This window comes from Neopelma chrysocephalum, unplaced genomic scaffold, assembly GCF_003984885.1.
Source record: "Neopelma chrysocephalum unplaced genomic scaffold, ASM398488v2 Primary Assembly neopelma1_64, whole genome shotgun sequence".
NCBI lineage: Eukaryota > Metazoa > Chordata > Aves > Passeriformes > Pipridae > Neopelma > Neopelma chrysocephalum.
This window is the reverse complement of record NW_020897721.1, coordinates 544,802-567,443: the sequence shown is the minus strand read 5'-3', so window position 1 is coordinate 567,443 and position 22,642 is coordinate 544,802. Positions and strand designations below refer to the sequence as shown.

The 22,642-nt window shown below is 43.7% G+C and overlaps 2 protein-coding genes across 3 annotated transcripts in view; one reads left to right on the top strand and one right to left on the bottom strand.

The window, feature by feature from the left end:
- FAF1 (Fas associated factor 1) overlaps positions 1-11,552 on the bottom strand; it is a 157,059-nt gene extending 145,507 nt beyond the window's left edge. Inside the window, exon 1 of the mRNA XM_027683114.1 lies at positions 11,397-11,552. Coding sequence (XP_027538915.1) covers positions 11,397-11,441 — 45 coding nt within the window. The 5' untranslated portion in view covers positions 11,442-11,552. The remainder of the gene's footprint in view (positions 1-11,396) is intronic.
- A 4,884-nt stretch (positions 11,553-16,436) lies between these two features.
- Positions 16,437-22,516, top strand: CDKN2C (cyclin dependent kinase inhibitor 2C). 2 transcript variants are annotated; one of them, XM_027683214.1, is made up of 3 exons: positions 16,437-16,638; positions 17,006-17,146; positions 20,658-22,516. In XM_027683214.1, exons 2-3 carry the CDS (start codon positions 17,018-17,020, stop codon positions 21,030-21,032), a joined length of 504 nt encoding a protein of 167 aa, XP_027539015.1. In that variant the 5' UTR covers positions 16,437-16,638; positions 17,006-17,017; the 3' UTR covers positions 21,033-22,516. The 2 variants fall into 2 exon arrangements, with proteins under 2 accessions (XP_027539015.1, XP_027539014.1); XM_027683213.1 differs by having other exon boundaries at positions 16,439-16,638; positions 16,722-17,146.
- Positions 22,517-22,642: the final 126 nt, after the last annotated feature.

The window sequence follows — 22,642 nt, the reverse complement described above, 5'->3', positions numbered from 1 at the left end:
AAGTGCTTACTTTTGAAAGCACCAAATAAATTTGTATCACTAGATACAGCACACAACTACAGTTAACTCTATTCCACAAAGCTATATGAGATGTAAAGAGAAATCAGAAATGCTGGCAAAGAACACATATTGTTAAAAATCAATTCACTATCCCTTCAGTAACTTACTCTCATGAGATAAGAGAACCTAGGAGCATGGAAAACCCTTTCTGAGTCCAGGCCACAAACCTGCTCAAAAGGATGGCTCAGCTTCCCAAGTCAGTAAAACAATAAACCACTCAGAGCTATTCTCTGCATATGAGATATAGCAAAAGATATTGCTTATCTCCTTCCATACTTCCCCTGCAATACAAGCAAAATTTACCCTGCTGTTTTATTCACCTCTTCAATTCAAATCAGACAGATCAGTTCACGGACACATTTCAACTCCCTTACAGGTTTTGCATATTTCCAAAAACAGAGAGCCTACAGCCTCTCTGGGCAGTTTGTTCCAGTGCTTCACCACCTTCACTGTGAAATTTTTTCCATTATATTTAATTATAACTTCCCGTGCTGTAACCTATATCCACTGCCTCTCATTCTCAGACTGTGCAACTCCAAGAGAAATTTGATTCTGTATTGTCTGCTATCACCCACTGTATAGCCGAGACAGCAACTAGATCCTCCCTTAGCTTTCTCTTCCAGGCTACACAAACACAGCTCCCTTAACCTCACCTTTCACACAAAACATGCTCCAGCCTCCTCCCCTCCTCAGTAACCCTTCACTGGACTCGCTCTACTTTCTCAGTGGAGGGACTGATATTGGACATGGTTCTCCTGGCAGTAGTGGTGTCACCAGTACAGGGTGAAAGACTGGCTTCCCTCCATCTCCTGGCATAGTAGTGCAGCCCCCTAAGTAGCTAGTACTTCTTCTAGAAGAATCCTTAATTCCCTTTCTAAGAATTCCTAATGTAAGTCAGTTTTCTGGAGGCAGGGTTTTTAAACAACCCAACCCCGAGTTTCCTGTTTCTACAATCAAACATAGTACCTTGCTTCCTTTCCCCCTCCATTATCAGAATGGCTCAGTAACCAAAGATAATAATTATAAGGCTATAAAGCACCAAGGGCAGCCACAGATTGTATCTGCTGTAAGTCCACTCAAACCCAGAAATATTTAGAACACTAATTCACCTATGACATATTAGTAAGTCAGAAAATTTTCTTAAATTCACACATACACTGTTGCAATGGCAGTTACTTCAAAGCAACTGAAACAAAGCATAACACTTGCTCCTCCAAAACCCATAAAGTTAAACCAATATGCTCAGCCAAGCAAGTAAAGGTTTTAGTACCCCAATATCAAATTTAGGATCCATGTATAACTCCCTTCTGGGCTATCAAGAGATGCAGCACATTCAGACACTCACAAATGATATTTTTTTGGTACCTCAGCTCTTCTCATCCCAGAGTTCCACCTGTCTCAGGACCACCTCCACAGACTGCAACACCAGCTACACACATATGCTTCTGTGGCATCCCTGCTCATTCTAACCTTTCAACAACTTACTGATATACCGAGACTACTCTTATTATGAATCATCCACGGTTATTAAATTAACTCTTACTTCTTTCTGTTTCAGACAAACACTTGAAAAAAACAACATCCAGGCATATCGACCAAGACACAGACTGAAAGGTCACCTACTGCAAGCTTCTAAATGAAGAGATAAGAATGTTTCTCTGTTTTTACATAACTCAGAAGACCATCTGGTAAAAATTAAGCAGATTCACCAGCTGTTTGTTTAGCAAAAACCAACTAATACACTTACCAGTATCAGAAATCAAGAAAGGGTTTTAGGCAAATATGCCAGGATAAAGTTTGCCCAATGCACTTCAACTCCCACACCCAACTATTTACAAGCTTCATCATTCTACTATTTGAGCACCCCCTTAAGCAAAACTCTGAAGTAAGGAAGCATTAGTCTCCTTCTACAGGAGGAAGGGGAGGGAGAAGAAAAAGCTGCATTTCTGAAGGTCACAGAAGACATTTCAACTTATAGCCACCAAGCAGACAGCAGTGAACTTTGCCCATGCTCCGAGATGAGTGCAAGCCTTCTGAACAAAGCAAGCAGGGGACAAAGTCTGAACTGGTAGCATGAAGCTCTAACCACTTCTCAGCAGACCCAGCTAATTCAGCACCACACTAACCACTTTCAAACGGTTTCCAGCAGACTGTGAACACTCTCAACACTCTGGAGCAAATTCTGCTTCCAGAATACCACGAAGGCACATCCCTAGGAAGCCCATGAGCTGAGCCAAGACATGAACTCAAGCCTCCCAAGCCCCATGCTAACATTCTAGTGTTAAAGCCACACGCACTACATACAAAGAGCAGTGGTCAAACTGAATTAAAAACCAAACCAAAACAAAAGTCAGTACCATTAAGTAGTACTCTGGATTACCAAACCCATTTGTCTTTCCTGAGGACTGAAGACAGCCTTTACCCAACAAATACACAAATGTTTTAGTTAGGATTATCCCAAAGTTTCTGTGTTTGTTTAATACTTTTATTAAAGTATCTCAGTGAAGGTAAAACCCCAGGATTTCCCGAATCATAGTCATTTTGCTCTTAGAGTATCTTATACGTTATCACATAAGAAAAAAAACTGATAGAAAACAGAAAAGAATTGCAGGGGTCAAACAAACACTTTTGCTTACTGGGCATTTGCAGTCATCTCCTTTCTCCTCATTGTCTCAAAATAGCAGAACTTTAAAAACAACTGAAGAATAAATAAAAACCACTTTCTAGATAAGCACACAAAAGAAGAGTACTGATCCATACAAAAATTATCTTAACATTCCACAAACGCACTTTTTTTTTTTTTTTTGTGAAGAACAGGACCAGAAGGAACAGATATATTCTTCAAAACCTGGAAAAGGCACCGTCATGGTTTAACCCCAACCAGCAGCCAAGCCACTCACTCACTCGCCCACCAGAGGGAACAGGGAGAAAATCAGAAGGGTAAAAGGTAGAAAACTACAGTTAGATAAAGACAGTTTAATAGGGAAAACAAAAGCCACACATACAAGCAAAGCAGAACAAGGAATTAATTCACTGCTTCCCACAGACAAGCGCTCAGCCGTCGCCAAGACATTAGTCCAAAGATCCCCCTCTTCCTCCTTCTCCCCCCCCACTTTAAATTCTGAGCATGATGTCAGATGGTCCGGAATATCCCTTTGGTCAGTTGGGGTCACCTGTCCCAGCTGTGTCCCCTCCCAGCCCGCCATGTAGCCCCAGCCTCCTCACCAGCATGGCAGTAGGAAAAACAGCAAAGGCCTCGGCTCTGTGTAAGCCCTGCTCAGTAATAATAAAAACATCTCTATATTATCAACACTGTGTTCAGCACAAATCCAAAACACAGCCCCATACCAGCCACTGTGAAGAAAAGTAACTCCATCCCAGCCAAAACCAGCACAGACATCCAAAACAGGGAAACAGAAGAACACTGAAATCCCAATCAAGCACAGGTCATACCATAATGCAAATCAACAAGGAAGTGGGGGGAAAAAAAAACCCAATCAAATATTTCTCTAAAGACATAAAAATTACATTAGCTTTTAAAAGCAGCAGGACAAGAAAGCCTGACAGTCAGTCAGTGGGATCAAAGCAAGAAGATGGTAGAGAAGTATTCAAAGAAGGCCAGGGCCTATCAGAAAAGCTACTTGAATTCTGTGCACTCATTCACTACAGAGGAACTCAGGGACCATCCCCTAACACAGCTGCTCTTTACAGAAAAGACTCATCCTACAGTGTCAATAAAGACATATAGAACAAACAACTAAGATCCAATGATCTCTCCAAAATTTTAAAGGAACTTAAATTCAAATTTTTCACAGCAGATTTTTCTTACAATCAGCCTTAATTGAAGGTAAAATCAACATCACACTCCCACAGTACTGACCTTAAGTTTTTGGGTGAATTTTATTGGGGTACAAACCAGAAGAGGTTAAGATTTCTACAGTTCAGACAAATTTGACTTCTGTACCATAAGAAATAGCAGCAATTCCAATAAAGTATATAGAATAGACTTAGTGTGTACATGTATAAAACATACTGAGGAGAAGTGAACACAGCTCCTATACAGCAAACTCACACATCACAAAACTACTCAGACTTCTCTGAAGAACTCAGTCAGTTGAAGAACAGAAGACTAACTCAAGCTGACAGAGTTTATTTGCAAAGTTTTACAACAAACCCCATCATCAAGCTTTTAAAATGCTGACTTCCAGAAACTAGGATGAGGCAAATCCATTCACATTCTGCTCCTCTCAGCTCTTTCCTAAGGACCAGCCACTGCTGCAGATGAGACATTAGGCCAGCTGGGTCTTCGTTCTGAGCTGATATGGCACCTTTGACATTTGCTCACACAAACAACCTGACCTTTAAAAAAAAAAATAATAGAAGTGACTCAGATTCAGTGTTCTTGTCTTTACAAATTGTTTCCTGCAATAGGCAAAACGTGAAACCTATATAAAATAACCCAAAGGCTAACGTACTCTGTTCTAGTTTCAAAATGTCTCGTAAGAACTTCAGCTTTAATGAATTATCTTTTGAAAGCATAACTACTCCTATGGAACAAAGACCTGCTCAACCAGTTAGACACAGAGGACCAGTAGACGACTATTTCGATAGACCAAACAACATCTAATGCATACATTGGGGCTTTGATTTCCTCCTTGAGCAGGTTCTTTTTACAATTGCACATTATCTATTCAACTCTAAAAAATGGGCTTAATTAGTAGGTATAAATCCAGCCAGTAAGCATGTCATTTCCTTTTCCGAGTAGAATGTCAGGTACTTCCCCAAGCTTTTTATTATGGTTCTTACAGTAGTTACAAGGAAGGACTCATCTAATGGCTGCCCCACATATGCACAACCTTATTCAGTGACTAGAAAAATATGAAATCCTATCAAAACCATGCTACGTAGTTCCTTAATAAGCTACCACCCCTTGCTTCTAGTGTGCAAGAGTATGAAAACTAGGCTTGCAACACGGTAACTGAATTATAAGAACTGGCCAAATATAGAGGGAAACTCTACCCTTTCAGGCTTTCCAGCTCCAATGCAATATTCTCAAGATGGCAGATTCTCAGGACCCCTTAAGATACAGCAAATGGCTCAAATCCTCACCACCTCCCACACCTCCTTCCACACAAAAATATGAACCCAGTAAGTGCGTTTACTGTAAATGATCCTTGCTTACCAAGAAATATTAGTAACACAGTATTTTCAACGTGACAAATAATTTTCATATTACCTTTCAATGAAAGTCCATTCTTAGCCTTTGGGAGTACACATAATTAATAATTTTGATAGTATCATTAGCATTGGTTGTCATGGCACTTGAAAAAGGATCCTACAGCTACCACTTCTCAATCTGTTTCAGTGACCTACTAACCCAAATACCTATATGAATGGGTTGATGGAAATGGTGACATGATTACTATGATGTGAAGAGTCTTTTCAAGGTAATTGAATGAAAAGAAGAGTCTTTCTTTCTACAGACGAATTGGTGCTCCAGTGGTAAATTATTTAGGTTCCTACAGCAGGGCTGTAATGCACACAAATCACAGGATCCTCTTTCTTCTCTATAAATGTCAGTTAGTATTTCTAATTAACTGTCTGTCATTACACAGAAGAAATTAGCTGGCTTTTCCATGAACAGCTATCAGTGAAAATATTCAAGTTATGATGTTTCTAAAAGGACACCACTCTTACTCCAACTTCTAATTTGTGACTCTGAAATCCACTTCACCTTCAGTTTAAAGGCCAGAACCCACTTCACCTTCAGTTTAAAGGCCAGAGAAGTGATTAGTAAATCAAACTAGCCTTGTTCTGATGAACGTGAACTTTGGGATTACAACTAAGCCTAAACGTACCTAAAGAGATGAAACTTCAGAAACACATAAAGAATAAATTAATAGAAGTGATGGCCTTGGTAGCAGACAATGAAAATGACAATACCCAAACTAAAACACACTAAGCATGCAGCATGCCTTTATCATGTCTCCTGGCCCTAAGGCCATTAAAACCAACTGTGTTCCAAACAAAGAGATCCAATTACCAGTTCCAAGGTTTTATAATGCACAAAACTATAACGTGATAAAAAGCAATAAGGATTAAAAAGAATTCTAATAAAAATTAACAGGCCTCATAGGTATGAACTTCAACATCCTACAGTGTCCTAAAAAAGTCCTCTTTTTTACACTGAAAAACATCCCTTTTAACTATTTTAAAATTTAGCTAAGGATACAGTAACCTATATCCACTAAAACAGGTCAGGTGAAGCAGTGCTGAGCATCTGGACACCTGACTACAAGAAACGCAGCAGACCCCACTTTTAACTGGAGATATGCAGTATGAGGGTATAAATAAACAAACCTGTCTATCCCAAACCCTGATGTCTAATCTCTAGAGTACTGGATTTCCGTCCAACTACTATGGAGAGGGCTGCAAAGCTCAGTTCAGCACCCGCTGTATTCTATTCTACAGAGAGGCCACACAAAAGAATGGTTTGGTATGAGCAAGATTGAGGTGTTAAGCTCAGAGAGATCTGAACACAAATAAACCCAGATATTTAGGGAGACCTTCTGATGAAAATGCAGGCCTACAAGAACTTTAAATCCTTGGAAAGTGTCCTCCAGCTCATGTTTAAACTTTTGTTGAGGATCTTGTTCCAAGTGTATTGCCAAACACTCCACTGAAAGTCTGCAACAAAAATCAAGAACAGTCCTCTCTGCTCCAGTGTCTTCATGACAAAACGTACCCTTTTCTTACAGAAATCAATATTAAGAACATCAACTTTGCTATTTGTTCAAAACCCATGGTGGGTGGTTTACACTTAAGGAAAATAGTTAAAACACTCTTTCCAGACCCCAGCATAAGTCACAGTCCAGGACAAGAATCAAGCATTAAAGCTATTGCTGTATCTGGCTACCTTTCTCAGCCATCAAATTTTCATACTGGCAATAATTTAAAATGACAGAGAATCTGAACCAGCATGCTGACACACACAGAAGAAAGCAAAGCTCCCTTAGCACCCCCAGAAAAGTGAATACACACCTAAATTCTGCACAGACACTGCTAGACAGTGAAAACTGTGTGAACAACAGATAATCTTCTACAGGGCTGAAGAAGACAAGACCACAAAAAAAAACAAAACAACAACCAACTTTAAAAATATAATTTATCATTTATTTCAAGCACTGTGTTAACCTCCAAGTGAAAAAAATTTTCCAGTTTCTTTCATTTTAGCCATTCCAGAAGGAAACAAGTAGTTTGAATTATGGTTAAATCTTAAACAAAACAGAATAGCTGATGTATCAATGTCGTGGTCAATTTTATAATTTAAAAAATTATCATTTAGCATGCTCTCTCATTTTTCTGTACTGATGGCAATGAGTTTCTTCCTTCCCAATTCCCCCTTGCTCCTCCTACAAACCTCTGTTGAAAAAGATTGATATAAAGTTTGGAAAAAAAAAATTTATAAACATTTATACATAACTTTGGTGAATCACACCAAAGTAGTCTATTATCCAGTTTAAAAAAAATTGAAAAAAAAAAATCACATAACTTGGTTTCAAAATGAAGATGGATCAAAGATAGAAGGGAGAAGAAAACTACTAGAAATCTGTTGTCTCAATGAAAGCAAGGATTTTTGAGTTGATTTTTTCCATTATGAAGTTGTTCCCAACCTGACTAAATCCTGAGCCACTTATTTATTTGGTCAATGAAAAACATTAATTCTATGAAGAATTTCCTTCTGAAGCTCGATGTGCCCGATATTCCTGTAATATATGGACACACAGGAGCAACTCCCACAGTACTCCAACCCTCGGGCCCACTCTGCACTTAAAACTGTTGTGAGGACAAGCACACTGAATGAATGAAGTGGTCCTAAAGGTGGACATAACTTACAGGACTAAACAACATTCTGGTTGATTTCAGTCCCCATACTAAGTGAAGCTGCAAAAGCAAAAGTACGGGTGCTTGCATGCAAAAACATCATCTGACACTTCTGTCATACTCACAGATTGGTTTTCATTCCTGTCCCAATTTAATGACGTTTGGTGTAATTGAAGTTTGCAACTTAAAAAGAAAAAAAAACTACTTGTTTCATAATGAAAAACAGATCCTAAACTGCAGAGATCATTAATGTGTTTCTATCACGAGTACCTGGGTATGCCACTGGAGATGGAAGAACACTTTGTAGTTAAATATAACAAACCAAAGAAGAACAGTGATGTTAAAATTCAGTAGAAAATACATGCCCTATTCCTCCCAGGTTGTGATGCATGTTGCAGCATCGCTCTTTGACCAATTCACACATGCCTACCTTTTTGAAGGATTTATGCTACAAACACAAGCTGATGGATTTTTTCCTATGGAGTTTTTCCTTTATGCCAATGACACTTTGTGGAGAAATTCTGAATTGCATTTATTGAAAAAGCTGAAACTTGTTTGTGTGCTCAACTCCACATTAGCTACTTGCCCTGAAAACAATCAGACTACTCACATACAAAGCAAAGCTTCTGCATAATCTTTCCTAAGTGAGGGCCTAAGAAGGCAAAGTTAGACAGGTTGCTCATACAGCCCACATGCATGAATACGTACTTTGTGCTCCCTGGGTAACATACAGTAGCCTCATTAAAAAGGAGAGGAAAAGAAAATAATTATAAACCACACAGAACAGGCTTTAATTGTTTTCAGATATTAAGCAAAAATATTCTGGTATATCACTTACTGTGTTTTACTCTATAGTTAAAATATTTCATAAAATTCAAAGGTTTTATGTGTAACTATGTATTTATATAAAATACCTTTTTAAGTATTTCTCTTTTGTATCTCAGAATGCAGAAGTAACCTGTTACAACAATCAGAGCTAAAAAGAAAAAACAAACGTAATACGAGTTACTGCTCTAGCTGAAGTCAATGGCAGAATCCATAATGACTTTGAAAGATACAAAATAAATCCATGAAAACTTTACAAAAGCATCAAGCATTAGCATAATTATGATTTCACTGATTTTTTTTATGGGAAAAGAAAACCCTTTCAAGCTTTAGAAGTTCAAAGACCACTGCTCTATCCCTCTTAAACATAACTTGGGAAAAGTGAGGGTGAAATGGTGATGGAAGGTTTCCCTCCCAGTTTAATTCAGCAAAGATTAGCTGAACAAAACTACAAAGAACTGCTTTTGAAATTTCCACTGTGTGCAACATTCTTAAACAAGATACCTCACACAAATATAGAAGATGGTAGCAGAACTCTAGGAAACATATTTATTAATTAAAAAGTACAGAAAATATAGAAGGGAAAATCAAGCAGAATTACTGTGCACATAATGTTTTACTTTCCATTTTAAATTCTTAGTGAATGAGTTTTGAATTCCATCTAGTATTTAAAAACTCAAAATCCTTTACTGTTTTGTAACAGCCTAAAGATATGAGGCCTAATAATGACTGACATTGTCCTTTACTAATCTGAAGTTTTAACAGCATGACAATTAACAGTTCAGTGCTTCAAAATCAGGCAGGCACTTGGTATTATTTTTTAAAAAAATAGGACAAAACAGAAAAACAAAGCTGTCTGCTGAAATACAGGAGGAAAAGGTTTGAGTTTTTTTTAAATATATATTGGGATGTGATAAAATATTTCCTGTGTCCTAAACTGAGACACATTTTGTCAACCACCCTTCATCTAAAATTGATTTCTGTGACTCCACTGCCCACCTGCAAGTTTGCAATACTTACTTGTCCTCATGGTACCAAACACTGCAGCTGCTCTTATACTTTTATTAACTGGTTTCAAAATCCAAGCACAAAAATACTGCAAAATAGCATTGACATAAATATCTCGTTAAGTGTAAATCTGTATTGAAAACTCTATTAAAAAAATAATCTTACATTCACCAGTCACTAACTTCATCACCTGGGATTCCTGAATGTAAACCTGTTCCAGGTACTAATGTAAGAGTAAGAGTAAGAGTCTGTCCCCACTGGTATGAGTGCAGAAGTAGGGTCCCAGTTTCCTTCTACACGGTGTGTTTTTACTGGAAGAACTCCTTTATGAAACTCCAGCCTTAAAATTGAGATTTCATGCCTTATATACACAAAAGTATCAATAAAGTAACATTTATTAAGCATTTTAATAAATATGGGTGTAAGATACTCAGGTGCAGAAAGTGACAACACCTCCCCGTTATCAGCTGGGAACTCCACGTGTTACATCAGTGAGATACCAGATACCTTTTGCAAAACAGGAATTACATAATGCACATTACAGCCATCCTACCTGTAGCTCCAAAGAAACACACACACAGAATGAAGGGATTTCTTTTTCTAAAAAAATTAAATAGTTTCACTGCTAACAGCTGGAAACCAGTCTTTTAAAGAAGCTGAACATACAGATGGCAGTCTTATAACTCAATCCAAGAATACCCAGGAGCCTCTCCATGTAAGAACAATGACTGTAAATGGACCCTATGGACTGAAAAGCAAATATTAAAAAGATATATTCAAATATTATCTGATACCCTTCCAAGCTGCTTTTGGCTCTGCCCGCTATTTCAAATGCAGGTATCCTCCACCTTTTTGTTTACTTGGCCTTAGAAATACAATACAAAACCAATCGATATTAAGAAGCAATATACTGAACAGATTAACCAGGCTCCTGAACACATCACTTTTACTTATAGAAAGATTTTATTCTGGCAATAAGATTTGAGAGCCTGAAGTTAAATTACAACCCTTTTCTGTAGGGAGGAGGAAAGGTAACAAACAACGTTTAGGGGCATATTCTTCCTTTCCACACAAACACGTTGTTGTTTGGAATGGGGTGTGAGGAGTTTTACCGTCATCACAACAGTCATAGGCTGAGGCAACCATGAAGTGAGTGTTGACGCTGGAATGGAAACACCTCTGTTCAGCACTAATCTGTAGTACCAGCAAGTGATTCACTACAAACACTGTGACACATCGCGAGGAGTGATGAGTTTTGTGTCCTCCCTGGCATTCGCCTCTTCCAAGTGAGCTGCCTCACAGCTGTCCCAGGGCCTGGGTGGTCACAGAGGGTACAAACGAGCAAAGGGGATGAAAAAGCTTTTTTTTTTTTATTAATTAAAAGCTGAAACTCTCCAAGTTGAAGAAGACATTTTGTTCACGCACCTTGAGAGAAGAGGGCACATGTTCCCCATTTCTGACAAATAAAAGAAGAAGGCGAGAGCGGAGGCTTTGGAGGGTGGGCTTCACACCCACCACCCCGGAGACCTCCCCACAAAGAACAAGCAGCACAGCAACGAGGAGAAAGAAGAAAAGCAGCGAGAGGCCACGGCTGTGCGGCGGCGGCTTGAAAATTTTACCTGGAAATCAGCCAGTATCATCTCCCGGTCCATGTTGGACGCCATTGCAGCCAGCTGCGTCCCGGCTCTGCTCGGACCCGCGCACCTGGAGCCGCTGCCGGCGGGGAGGACGGGGCAGGGCGGCAGCTCAGGAGCTCATGGAGGCGCCGCGCTCCGCTCGGGCTCCCGCGGCGCCCCCGGGCTGCCCCTCCCGGGGCGGAGGAAGGCGGCAGGGGAGGGGAGAGCGGCGGGCCGGGCGCGGGGCCGGGAGCGGGCAGCGCTGCCTCAGCCGCGGGGCCGGGGAGGAGGAGGAGGAGGAGGAGGAGGCTGAGGAGGAGGAGGAGGAGGAGGCAGCGCCGCTCCCCGCCTGCCTCCACAGCGCCTGTGTCGCACATTTTGCCTGTCATTGAGGTCGCAAAGAGGCGCTTTGCGGCCGGCACGTGATCGCCCGCCTGTCAAGCGCTGTGAGAGAACCGGGGGCGGGACCGCGCCGAGACCGGGCACCGCGGGCACGGCGGGCCCGCGCCCAGGGAGCGGAGCGGAGCGCCCAGGCCTGCGCTGCCCAACGGAGGTGCCGCCGGTCCGCCCGCGCAGGGCCGAGGGAGCGGGCACAGCCCCCGTCCCGTCCCGCCGGTTGGCGGCTCCCCGGGCCCGGCGGCGGCGCGGGGTGTCCCGGCTGGGCTCCGCCGCCAAGTGCGGCCTAAGCGGGTTGGCGGGGACCTGGCTGCGGCCATCCCTGGGCGGTGCGGGAAAACAAGGGCCGGAGGGCGGCCTTGCCTCTCCGTCCATCCGTCCCTGCATCCATCTCTCCCTCTTTCCATCCCTCCCTGCATCCATCTCTCCCTCCCTCCATCCATCCGCGGTGCCATCGGTGAATGCAGCGATTCGGTCCCCGTCCCCCCCGACAGCCCGTACCCTTGTGCCCGCCGAGTGACCCGACCCCACCGGGCGGCGGGCGCGCACAGGGCCGGGGCTCGGTACAGGTGGTTTTCCCCCCGCCGTGTTCCGACTAGTCACAAAAGAAGGAAGTGCGTTTTTCCACAGGTTTTTGAGCCGACGGACCCGTGATCTGCACAGCGGCCCTCGCTCAGGCTTAGCACTCCAGCACTGTAAGCTGCAATTCTATTATATACCGCAAATAAATCTGCTTTAAGTTATGCAAATCTAACTGTAATTAATGCTAAGTCTGCCTTCTACAACCTCATGCAGTTCACCTACCCCCCTCCTGACATTAAGCACGCATTTGGACGCCAATTTGCTAATTAGTCCAACATGTTTTGCTGTGCTTTTTGTAGGAGTGTCCTCTGAGTGTCGCAACTATCTGAGGTCACAGAGGCATCAAGCAGCTTTCCTATCAGCTAATAAAGCCACACGATGATACCTTTAAATCAAGATATTCCGCCGGCTTTAGGGAACGCGGTTCTTTATTGGGTTTTTATAGAGTTACAGGCGAGTTTCCCGGACCCTGCGAGCTTCCTGCCGCCGCAGCCGGGCTGGCCCGGGGCAGAGCTGCGGGGGGAGCCCGGCGCGACCGCCCACCGCGGCGGGGCCTGTCGCGGGGAGCGACCGTGGACACACGCTAAGGGCGGACAGGGTGGGATGAAAAGTTAAACTGTACCTTCAGGAGACTCCGTGTTCCCAAGGAAAAACCCTGGGAATTGCTTAGAGCCCGTCTGCGGGCGCTGCTGGGGGGCGCGGGCTCCAGGGCGCCGGAGCTGCGCGTCTGGCGGCGGTGTCGCGGGTCCCCGGGCGGGCGGACGCCACAATGAAACGCCACTTGCGATGCAACGCCACAGTGTCAGAGGAGCTGTTTTTTTTTTTTTTATTTTATCGTGTTGCTGCTCTAGTTTATGTTGGCAGGGCTTGCCAAGAGGGTTTTATTGCCCGCTGACGTTAGCTTAACAATTCGAGCTCCCCACCGCCGACCGGAGGGATGATAAATTAATTGCCCTCACACCTGCACTTTTTTTTCCCCCCAGTTCTGTGTTACAGACAGTTCTGTAATAAGTACAAGGTATGGTGCAATGCCAGGTACAGCCTATGCTAAATTACAAACAAATCCACCCACACATTACTAGAGAGTAACTATAATAAAGGCTGAAAAGCGAGTTTTAGCAACTGGAGTAAGGCCAATTAATTCCTGGCAAGAATTGAAGCTATAGGTATGTTGTCAAGATTAGTTACACGACGTTCACGTCTATTACAGTCATATTTTAAATAATGATATCTATATTAGATCAAAACAGGAAGGATTTGATCCAGAACGTGAAGAGAAGGTGAAAACCTGCACATGCCCCACGTCGCAGGAAGTTCACGTTCAAGTCACAACGAAAGTTTCTATTCGCCTTCTCACCTTCTCACAACCCCTCGCTGCGAGCCACTCGAGCTGTGTTTTGTTCTTCAAAGGGTGTTAGACAAATTAGGGAACTGCTTATCTTACTCCTTGTAATTCTCGCCGATAAGATCTCCCTCCAGAAGGTGTTTTTTTCTGATGATTCTGGAGCCCACTGGGACAATTCTTTTTGTTTTAGGGAGGTTATCTTCGTCATTCATGAGACGGAACGATGAGGACTAACGAGCTACTCTCTGCAAAGACGTTTGACAGAGCCCCATGGTAGAGGAGGCTTCACGGCATTTTCTGGCCGGGCAGTTTTACTTGCAGGAGGCCTGCAGCACTCCAGCTACACTTTACTTAATTATTTTTGCTATGTGGTGTGATTAACAGAAGATGCGAGCTTTATTCTGAACTGTAAACCAACAAAAAATAATGTGAGACTGTTGTAAGACTTGCAGGTCTAATTTTGCAGTAATTTAGCAACAGGTAACACCACCAAAGCCTGTGGATTTTAGGTAGTGAATAGTCACAAAATAAAGTCACTTATAAGCTATCTGAATGAATAATCGAAGTTTTGCATATAAATTCCTTCCTTATGCAGAAAAGCAACTATATTTGAATAAATAAATTACATTTGTGTATATATATTTCTAGCGCTAACTTTGAGGGAAATTATAATTCATATTTTTCCTTACAAAACTGTAAAAAAAAGGAAGGAAAAGCGCTGTTACTTCAGGACGAGAATTATCACAGTGAGGCCTTTAAAAATACACGGGCCTTTAATGGGAGTGGGGGGTTGGTTGATAAATTGAACAAAGTTGCTTTCCCTGCTCCGTGTGCAGGCAGCTCACACTTGTCACCTTTGTAGATTCACAAACAAGCGTGGGAGGGGGAATCAGTACAGAAAAATTTAATTGCGACACAAAAAGCAACTGACGCTGAGAGGAGAGCTAGATGCAGAAATCATACTGGCTTCACTCAGCTGTAGGTCCATCCCTACAGAACCGGCTCTATCTGACGGCGGTGGCCCCGACTCGGGCCCCGACCCCCTCCGGCCCCTGCCCGGCTGCCAGCGGCAGGTTCCCCCCGCAGGGCAGTGCTGGAGGAGATGTCACTGCCACAGGTTCCCTCCCTAACGCATCTCCCCGAGCTGCCTCACGCCTGTTTACATTCAAAATCATCTTCCCGTGGCGTCCACGCAGAAAACAGACGTGCAGACTGCAAGCGATGGGTTACGTGTGCTTATCAGGGAGCCATGACATTGCACCTTACCTCTCGGAGGGTTCGCTTGGCAGAATTCAGTCCTCCGAGGGTCCCTGAAACCTAAAGCAATCCGGCCATTAAAGCACTTTAAGACACTAAATACTGTTAGGCAGAGTGGCGATGACATCCTCGCTTCTTCGCCCTGGGGAAGGAAAAGCGAAGCCCTCGCGTCTCCTCGGCGCCCGGGTGCGTTTTTCCCCTCAAAATGGCACTTTCAAATCAATCAAGGACACCAGAAACGCGGGAAGCAGGGAGTGCCGCCGCGGACGGTCGCCTTTCCACCGTTAAGACAACTTGACATTGACCCTTCATCCTTGACCTTGTCCTCGGGGAGCGGAGCCCGCGCCGCTGCCGGGGTGGCCCCGAGCGCGGAGCCGCTGCCCCGCGGCGCGCCGAGCGAGGGCAGAGGGTCCAGGACCGAGACCGGGACCGGAGCAGGCTCCGCTCCCCCCGCGGGCAGGTGGAGCCCGCCGGGGAGAAGCGCCGCGGCGGAGGCCGCCCTGCCGCCCGCCGAGCTCCCCCGATCCCGGTCCTCCCGCCTGGGCGCGGGGGCTCCCGGCGCTAAAACCTCCTTTTCCTTTCATTTTCCCCCCACTAGGCCTCGGCAGCGCTCCTCTTAAAAGGAGCGGGGCCGCGGTGGCTGTGGCGGGGCAGTGCTGCGCCGGGGCTGCGCGGCGAGGGGACGGCACCCGGCGCCGCGGGGCTGCGGCGGCGGCGCTGCCGGGGCCGGGCGAGGGGCGGGCGGGAGCCGCTACAGGCCTTCCTGCCCGAACTCCGCCGCGCCTCCTTAAATCTGTGCCGTTAAAATGTGGGCGGGTGTTTCAACTCAAAAAGCGCTCAAATTTTTTTTCTTTTCAAAAAAAGCTGATGAGGTTAAAAAAAAAAGGGGGGGGGAGAGAAGGGGGGGAAAAAAAAAAAGAGGAGAGAGAAACCGGCTTCGTGTCCTTAGGAAACAGAAGTAGCGATTGTTTGTGCTTAAAAAAGGGGGAGCGCAAAGCCGCGGGCGGAGGCGGCGGCCGCGGGACCGGCAAGTGCAGCTTTATTTCGCGAAGTTGGAAGAGGAGGCGAGCGGGGCTGTCACTGCGGCTGCGAGCGCGGCCGGGCCGGGGCAGCGGCGGCACCAGCGCGGCCCCTGCCCCCGCCCGGAGCCCCGGGAGGAGCGGCCGCCGCCCGGGAGCGCCTGGCGGAGCGCGGACAGCGGCGGCGGGACCCCGGCGGAGCCCAGCGGACACACGGCCCCGCGCCGCGGCTCCTGCACGCCCTGAGCGCGGGCGGCGGTTCGCGGCAGCCCCCCCGCGCCGCCCGCCGCTCTCCTGGATGCTCCGGAGCCGCCGCCGCCGGGGGCGGCCGCCGGCCGGGATCGCGCCCGCCCGCTGCGCGGAGGCTGCGCGGGGCTGCGGGAGTGAAGCTGCTGCTGCTGCTGCTGCTGTTGCTGCGGGGAGCGAGAGCACCGAGGGAGCGAGCTGGGCGGCGGGACAGCCGCTGCCGCCGCGCCCGGCTCTCCGCGGGCGCGGCTCGTCCTTCTCTTCCCTGCTGGGCCCGGACTAAGACGGCGGAGTGGGATGAAGGGGGGATCCCGAGCGGGAGTTGGATGCACACTGCTACAGGAGACCTTTCCTCGGAGCTGCTGCTGCTGCTAAGTCTCAGATCCCGACTGTGAACAGGGTGGGTTGTCTTCTTCTTCCAAGATCTCAGGTCTGAGTGAGTCTCCGGTATACGTGTATATATATTACCTATAACATATACAGTATATTGCAGAGCTGTTAATCTATTTACCCCCCGCGAAAGTGGCCAAAGTCTTTAATAAGAGTTACTCTATATGTGGAAGCAAAGAAATCTTCCTTCAAGTGGAGCTGCAGTTTTGCTGAATAATCACGTGTGAGTTAGGGGCGGGGTCTTGGCAAGGAGGTTTTTTACTAGTATTTACTACAAGGTCTACTCCAGAAGATTAACCATCCCAATCCTTCTGTCAGTCTCCGATGCCATGCCTGGTTAAAAAAAAAAAAAATCTCATCTTTTTTCCGATCGTCAGTCACCCTAAAGAATGGCCGAGCCTTCTGGGAACGAGCTGGCGTCCGCGGCTGCCAAGGGGGACCTAGTGCAACTTACTAATTTGTTGCAAAAGAATGTAAACGTCAATGCACAAAATGGATTTGGGAGGACTGCGCTGCAGGTTGGTATCCAGAGAGGGAGAAAATATTTCATCACTGGTACCTACGTGACCCGGGTTTCCAAAAAAGACAACGTTTTAAGCAGGCTGGTGGATGAAATTCGAGTGGTTTTTCAAACTCGTTGGATGCCATATTTTATAACTTTAGTGGCTCCAACTCCCTAAAATGACGTACTTGAAATAAAACTGGTCAAAACCATTCTTTCAATCGGGGATCGCCCTCAATGTCAAACGGGCTACGAGTTTGCTAATATTTTGTAACTTTGTGGGGAGGAGGCAAGGAATGAGAGAGCTGAGATGAAAAGAAATCAGCTTAGGTGAGCAGGATTTCATAGCAGGTCTGTAAACACAAATGTGCTGTTCTCTAAAGCTTAGGATTTATCTCTTCTTTCCTTCCTTTTTTTTTTTCTGCAATGTGCTTTTAAAGTGTGGGTCGTCTGGGTTCTGGGGTCTGTTGTGGATGGTACTTTTCCTTTATACCCTGTTTGTGAGGAATGACCTTTCTCATTGGGAAGCATGCTGCTCAGAACCGAGGACCTCCGATGTACATTAAGAGTTAGCCCTACGAGTTAGGGTTCCAGCTGAATCACTTGCTTTTTCATTCATAATTAAGACTTTAAAATTTGCTTTTTTAGATCGGCTAGCAGGGCACTGCTTCCAGTTATTTACTTTCTGATCGTATAGGGTGCTATGTCCTAATTTTTAATCGTGTAGCTGTGCAGGCAGGAGTTGGAACTCATCCAACTGCAAACTATTGGAGCTGGGAAAGATTTTGCTCTTAATATTATCAGATAATGATGGCGAAAGGGCTAGAATACCTACCAAATAGTGAAAGATGTGATTTATAAATCCGGAGGGAAAAATAAGTGTGGTTATTTGTACTGAAGGTATAAGTAATGAAATGTGGAAGTGGAGCTATAGGTCTTTTTAATTTCACATATTAGTAAAATCGTTTGTTAACCCCTCTCCCCCCTTCCCCGCAAACCATGATAATAATTTCTGAAACTGGATTTTTAAACAGCATAGAATCAGTGAATGTACTCGAGATATTTACAGCTTCTTGGCTTAACATCAAAATGTTAGAGCTGGAAAATAAGCAACTCTTGCTAAAAACGAAGGAATGACCCTGTTTTGACAATTTCGCTGAAGCTGGAGATCTGTGAGCTCCTTGCTGTCCTGTTAGCACCTAAATAGGGCATCGCATGGCAGTGCAGGCACTTGCAGCAATTTTTAAGAGAGTGAAAGGGTTTAAATTAAAAACTTAGGCAAACTAACTTGTGTAAGAAATCAGGAAACATTTAGGTAGTTGATTTATCCTCGGGATGAGGGCTGAAAACCGATTTGTCCTACAGTAATCTTGGGCATTTTTTTCCTAAAAGCAGCGAACTGTCTTTATCCTGAATTAAGGCATATTTTACACAATGACATAGCATCCAGCTATATTAAACATGCATCCGTGTCCTAATGATACTTCTTATGGGTGCTTAATCATAACTGAGTTAATTAACCACAACAAAAATCAAAACAGGAGAATCTGTTGACTTATTTTCAATATGTATCATCCTGAAATGTGCTGTGGGTGCGTGGCCATGCTCGAAAGACTTCTCTGTCAGTGCAGTCTGCAAAACTGAAATAATCTCTCTGTAATCTCTCTCTCTATTACAACGGAGAGAATGCTCCTATATTAATGTCAATGCATTTATATTTTTCCTCTGCATTTATGTTTAATTAAACAACTACTCAGCTTGTCTTGCTCTGTCCTTTTTATTTCTGGGGAAGTGTACCTATGCAGGCCTCAAATACATCTCCTGCCCTTATGCTTTTTGTCAGACTTATTCAATTAGTGCTTTCTCCTTCTTTGCCTCCCTCCCCCCAAGTGAAACTTTGCAAAATAAAGGGCATTTGCTGTTCAGCTGTAGCCCACGTCCAAAAAGCCTCACCTTTTATGTGATTTTCTCCCCCTCGCATCTTTAACTGAAGCTTTCAGTCCCCCTAGCCTGAACACAGAAAACTCCCACTTAAACCGAATATATGTTTTCAATTCACAAATAATACAGCCTGGGCTCTCAAAAAGAGATCAAAATGTCCGGATTTTACTAAACAAAGAGAGATCACAATGCTCTTGTTTTCTTTTACATTGCTTCCATCTCTCGTCAGAAGTGAAAGAAGTGGCTGGAAGCCTTGGGGCACAGAGAGATCTCTTTCCCTGAATCCCAGCCTGTCTTATCTGCACTTTTGCTCCTGTCTGTGGTTATAATATACTGGGCTACTTTACAGTCCAAATGCTATATATAATTATATTTATTCTAGCTTGGTTTCCTGAAAAAAATTAATATATATTTGTCACCAGGAGAGTTTTTCAGCAAATCCCCTGTAGGAATTGTACTTTATGTTAAATGTAATGCACTGTAATGCTCGTTTGTGCTGTTTTTTTTTTAATCGAGATTTTCTAATCAATTTGTGAACCTCTCTAAGGAAATAAAAGAAGTTTGAGGGTTTTTTTTCGAATTTGACACCAACAGTGAGACTAGTTACAAGGACAGGAAAATATTGCCTATAGGCTGGAGATTATACATTATGGTGTTCATTTTTGGAAAGTCTTTGTGCAAACAGAAAATGAGGAATTAAGGGGAAATCGCTGTAAGCTGTTAAGTTCCAAATAAGAGAAACTTGCGTTCTAATTATGATAGTTTTATGGTGCAAATGAGAAAATTGAAAGGAGCTTTTTTTTTCTCTGGGAGAAACAGAAAATCCAATTATTATTGTTGTTGGAATTTTTTTAAGGGATGTTTTTAACAACAGAACGTAGCCACAGTTTACTTATAGAGGGGTTATGAAAGTATAATATACTGATTTTAGAGGAAAACTTCTGGAACTTTGAAACATTCTTTTTGACTTTTCCTTTTTGGGTGACATAATGAAACACAAATATTGGGGAGAAAAATTTCTTCTAGCATTTATGTTTCTTAACAGACAGAGCTATGGTACAGTCCAAATATTTGTTTTATGATAATGCACAGACAATGTAAACACCTGAAAGCTTATAAAAACACATTCTACATTTGCTGTTGCTGAGGTAAAATATCTGTTCCTCAGAGACCCTGTATTTGCTGTTTAACAAGATTAAACAGTAATGCAGAGATGTCTCAATGCTTAGGCAAATAAAACCAAATTATACTTAATTTTTGTAAGTTAAGAAACTGAGTTAACCCTCATTAGAAAAAAAAAAGTTGTTATATCCCCATTCTATTCTATTTCAGACATTTATCTCTCTGAGACAGAAAGCTGTGACCACCGAAGTGATAACATCTTTCGCAATTTCACCGAGTTCAGTAACAAATACATTACAATTAGATGTTCTGGTGCGTCATTAGTTTTATAGCGGGGCTCTTCTGTCTGCTTTAAATGAGAACTGAGCTCTGACGAAAGGCAGGGATAAGAAGTGAGGATGTGAGGCAGTGCTGGAGCAAACCCCCCCACCCCGCGGTATCCAATTCTCCTCTTTCTTTCATAGGTGATGAAACTCGGGAACCCCGAAATCGCTCGGCGGCTGCTCAGTAAGGGGGCGAACCCCAACCTGAAAGACAGTACTGGCTTCGCTATCATCCACGACGTAGCCAGGGAGGGGTTTCTGGACACTTTGCAGACTCTGCTGGAGTTCAAAGCCGATGTTAACATTGAGGATAACGAGGGCAACCTGCCCTTGCACTTGGCGGCCCAGGAGGGGCACGTGCGGGTGGTGGAGCTGCTGCTGGCGCGCTCCGAGTGCAAGGTGGGCCACCAGAACAAGCGGGGGGCCACCGCCTACGACCTGGCCAAGCTCTACCGGAGAGCAGCCGTGGTGGAGCTCCTGGAGGCCACCAGCTCCTTCCCTGCCAACATGGACTGAACCCCGCTAGGATGGGGTCTCCTTTGGACGTGAGGGCGTGATGACTTCTTGGGGTGTTTTCCTCCTTTTTTGTTACCACATTACTTCTATTTTATTTTTTTTTTCTGAACAGCTGGTAGTGTAAGTCTCAAGAAATTCAAGAAGTGGGTTTATAGATAACAGAAACGTTTTAAATCCATGCTCCCAGCAGTTTCTTACACCTTTCACTTTACTCAGTACTCACAGGCTCATTCGTGTGTATGTTGGTTGTTCATATCTAGTTTTCCAGTATAAAGTTTTACAACTTATTTTAGGTCATTCATATGAAGTCATTAATCCAAGAGCTACTATTCACATGCTTAATATTGCTGGACTTTTAAGAAAAGGAAATAGTTTACTGTGATTTCTCCCACCTCTCAATGCACCCCTCCCTTCTCTTCCCCACCCCCCTTCGGTCAGGCTCAAGAGTCTGAAGTCTTGTTTTGGATTAAAACATCCTTTTAAGGGGTCACCTGCAATCCCTGCACAGGCAGAGCTGGAAGTGAAAGGTTGCTTGGCCTGAGGACAGTGGATGGCATTTAGATGCTTTAGGCAATAACTGTATTTTGTCACTAACAAGAGCTTGTAGAAGTAGGTTACTTACTTTCTAAATGTAGATGACACTTTTCCTCTTTGTGTATTTAAACTTTCACCGATCTGGTTTTGAATTTAGTTACCAGAAACAATATAAGTGGTGTTTCTGTGATTGCCAGAGGTTTTAAACAGCTCAGTTTAGTAGTTCGTGTTTACTGTGCACTGCACAAGACCTTTTTTTCTAGTTTCAAAACAGGCAGCAGAGAAACATTGTCAGAGGCAAGAAGACATGAAGGCTGCAATACAAGATTTCCGGTCACTTCATGTGCTGAGTGCAGTTTAGATGTTCTTTCAGTAATATTTGCTTTCCAACAGCTATTCTGTTTTGTCTGTAAATAAACTATTTTAATGACAGATGCATCTCGCAAAACAAGAATATTTGCATACAGTGACATTTAGGAAGCAGCACGTTTGATATTTGTGAAGTTAAGTTATTGCTTGCACCTAAAACACGATTTAACCATTGAAAATTTTCCATTGCAATACATTTGAGAGTATTCACCACACCGAAACTCATTTGCCTCTCCAGCCTCAACATATTGGGAAGAGTCTCTTATGAAATTTTTAACATTTGTACAGGATCTACTTTTTGGACAGATGGGCAGTTTTAAGTACTTTATTTTGAATAGTCTAAAATTTAATTGCACAAAATAGAAGGGTTTTAATCAATGCAAAATTAATACTACTTTAAATAGTACTTAAAAGAGCAGAGGGAGTACCTTAGTTTAGTTTTCAACTTAAAAAAATTAGCCCCACAAAATCAGTACTACATTTTCAAGTAAAAAGTAATTTGCTGAAACTGTCTGTCACTTTTACTATAAGCTCTGTTACACTGCTGTGTTTTCTGATTAAAAACCTCTGTGAAATATGAAGTTTTGTGCTCTTTTATTATAATTTTTGTTCACAAGGAACCTAGAGATCATTAATGGGAGCAGCATGGCATGTAGGAAGCGTGCTTAGGGAAATAACCTCCAAAGTTCCCAGTTTAAAGAGCACTA

What these genes read in the sequence shown, in the direction of transcription:
- CDKN2C (XM_027683214.1), top strand. Translation starts at nt 17,018, where the DNA reads ATGGCCGAGCCTTCTGGGAACGAGCTGGCGTCCGCGGCTGCCAAGGGG. An exon ending in TTGGGAGGACTGCGCTGCAG is followed by an intron (nt 17,147 to 20,657) that starts GTTGGTATCCAG and finishes TTTCTTTCATAG; the next exon opens with GTGATGAAACTCGGGAACCC.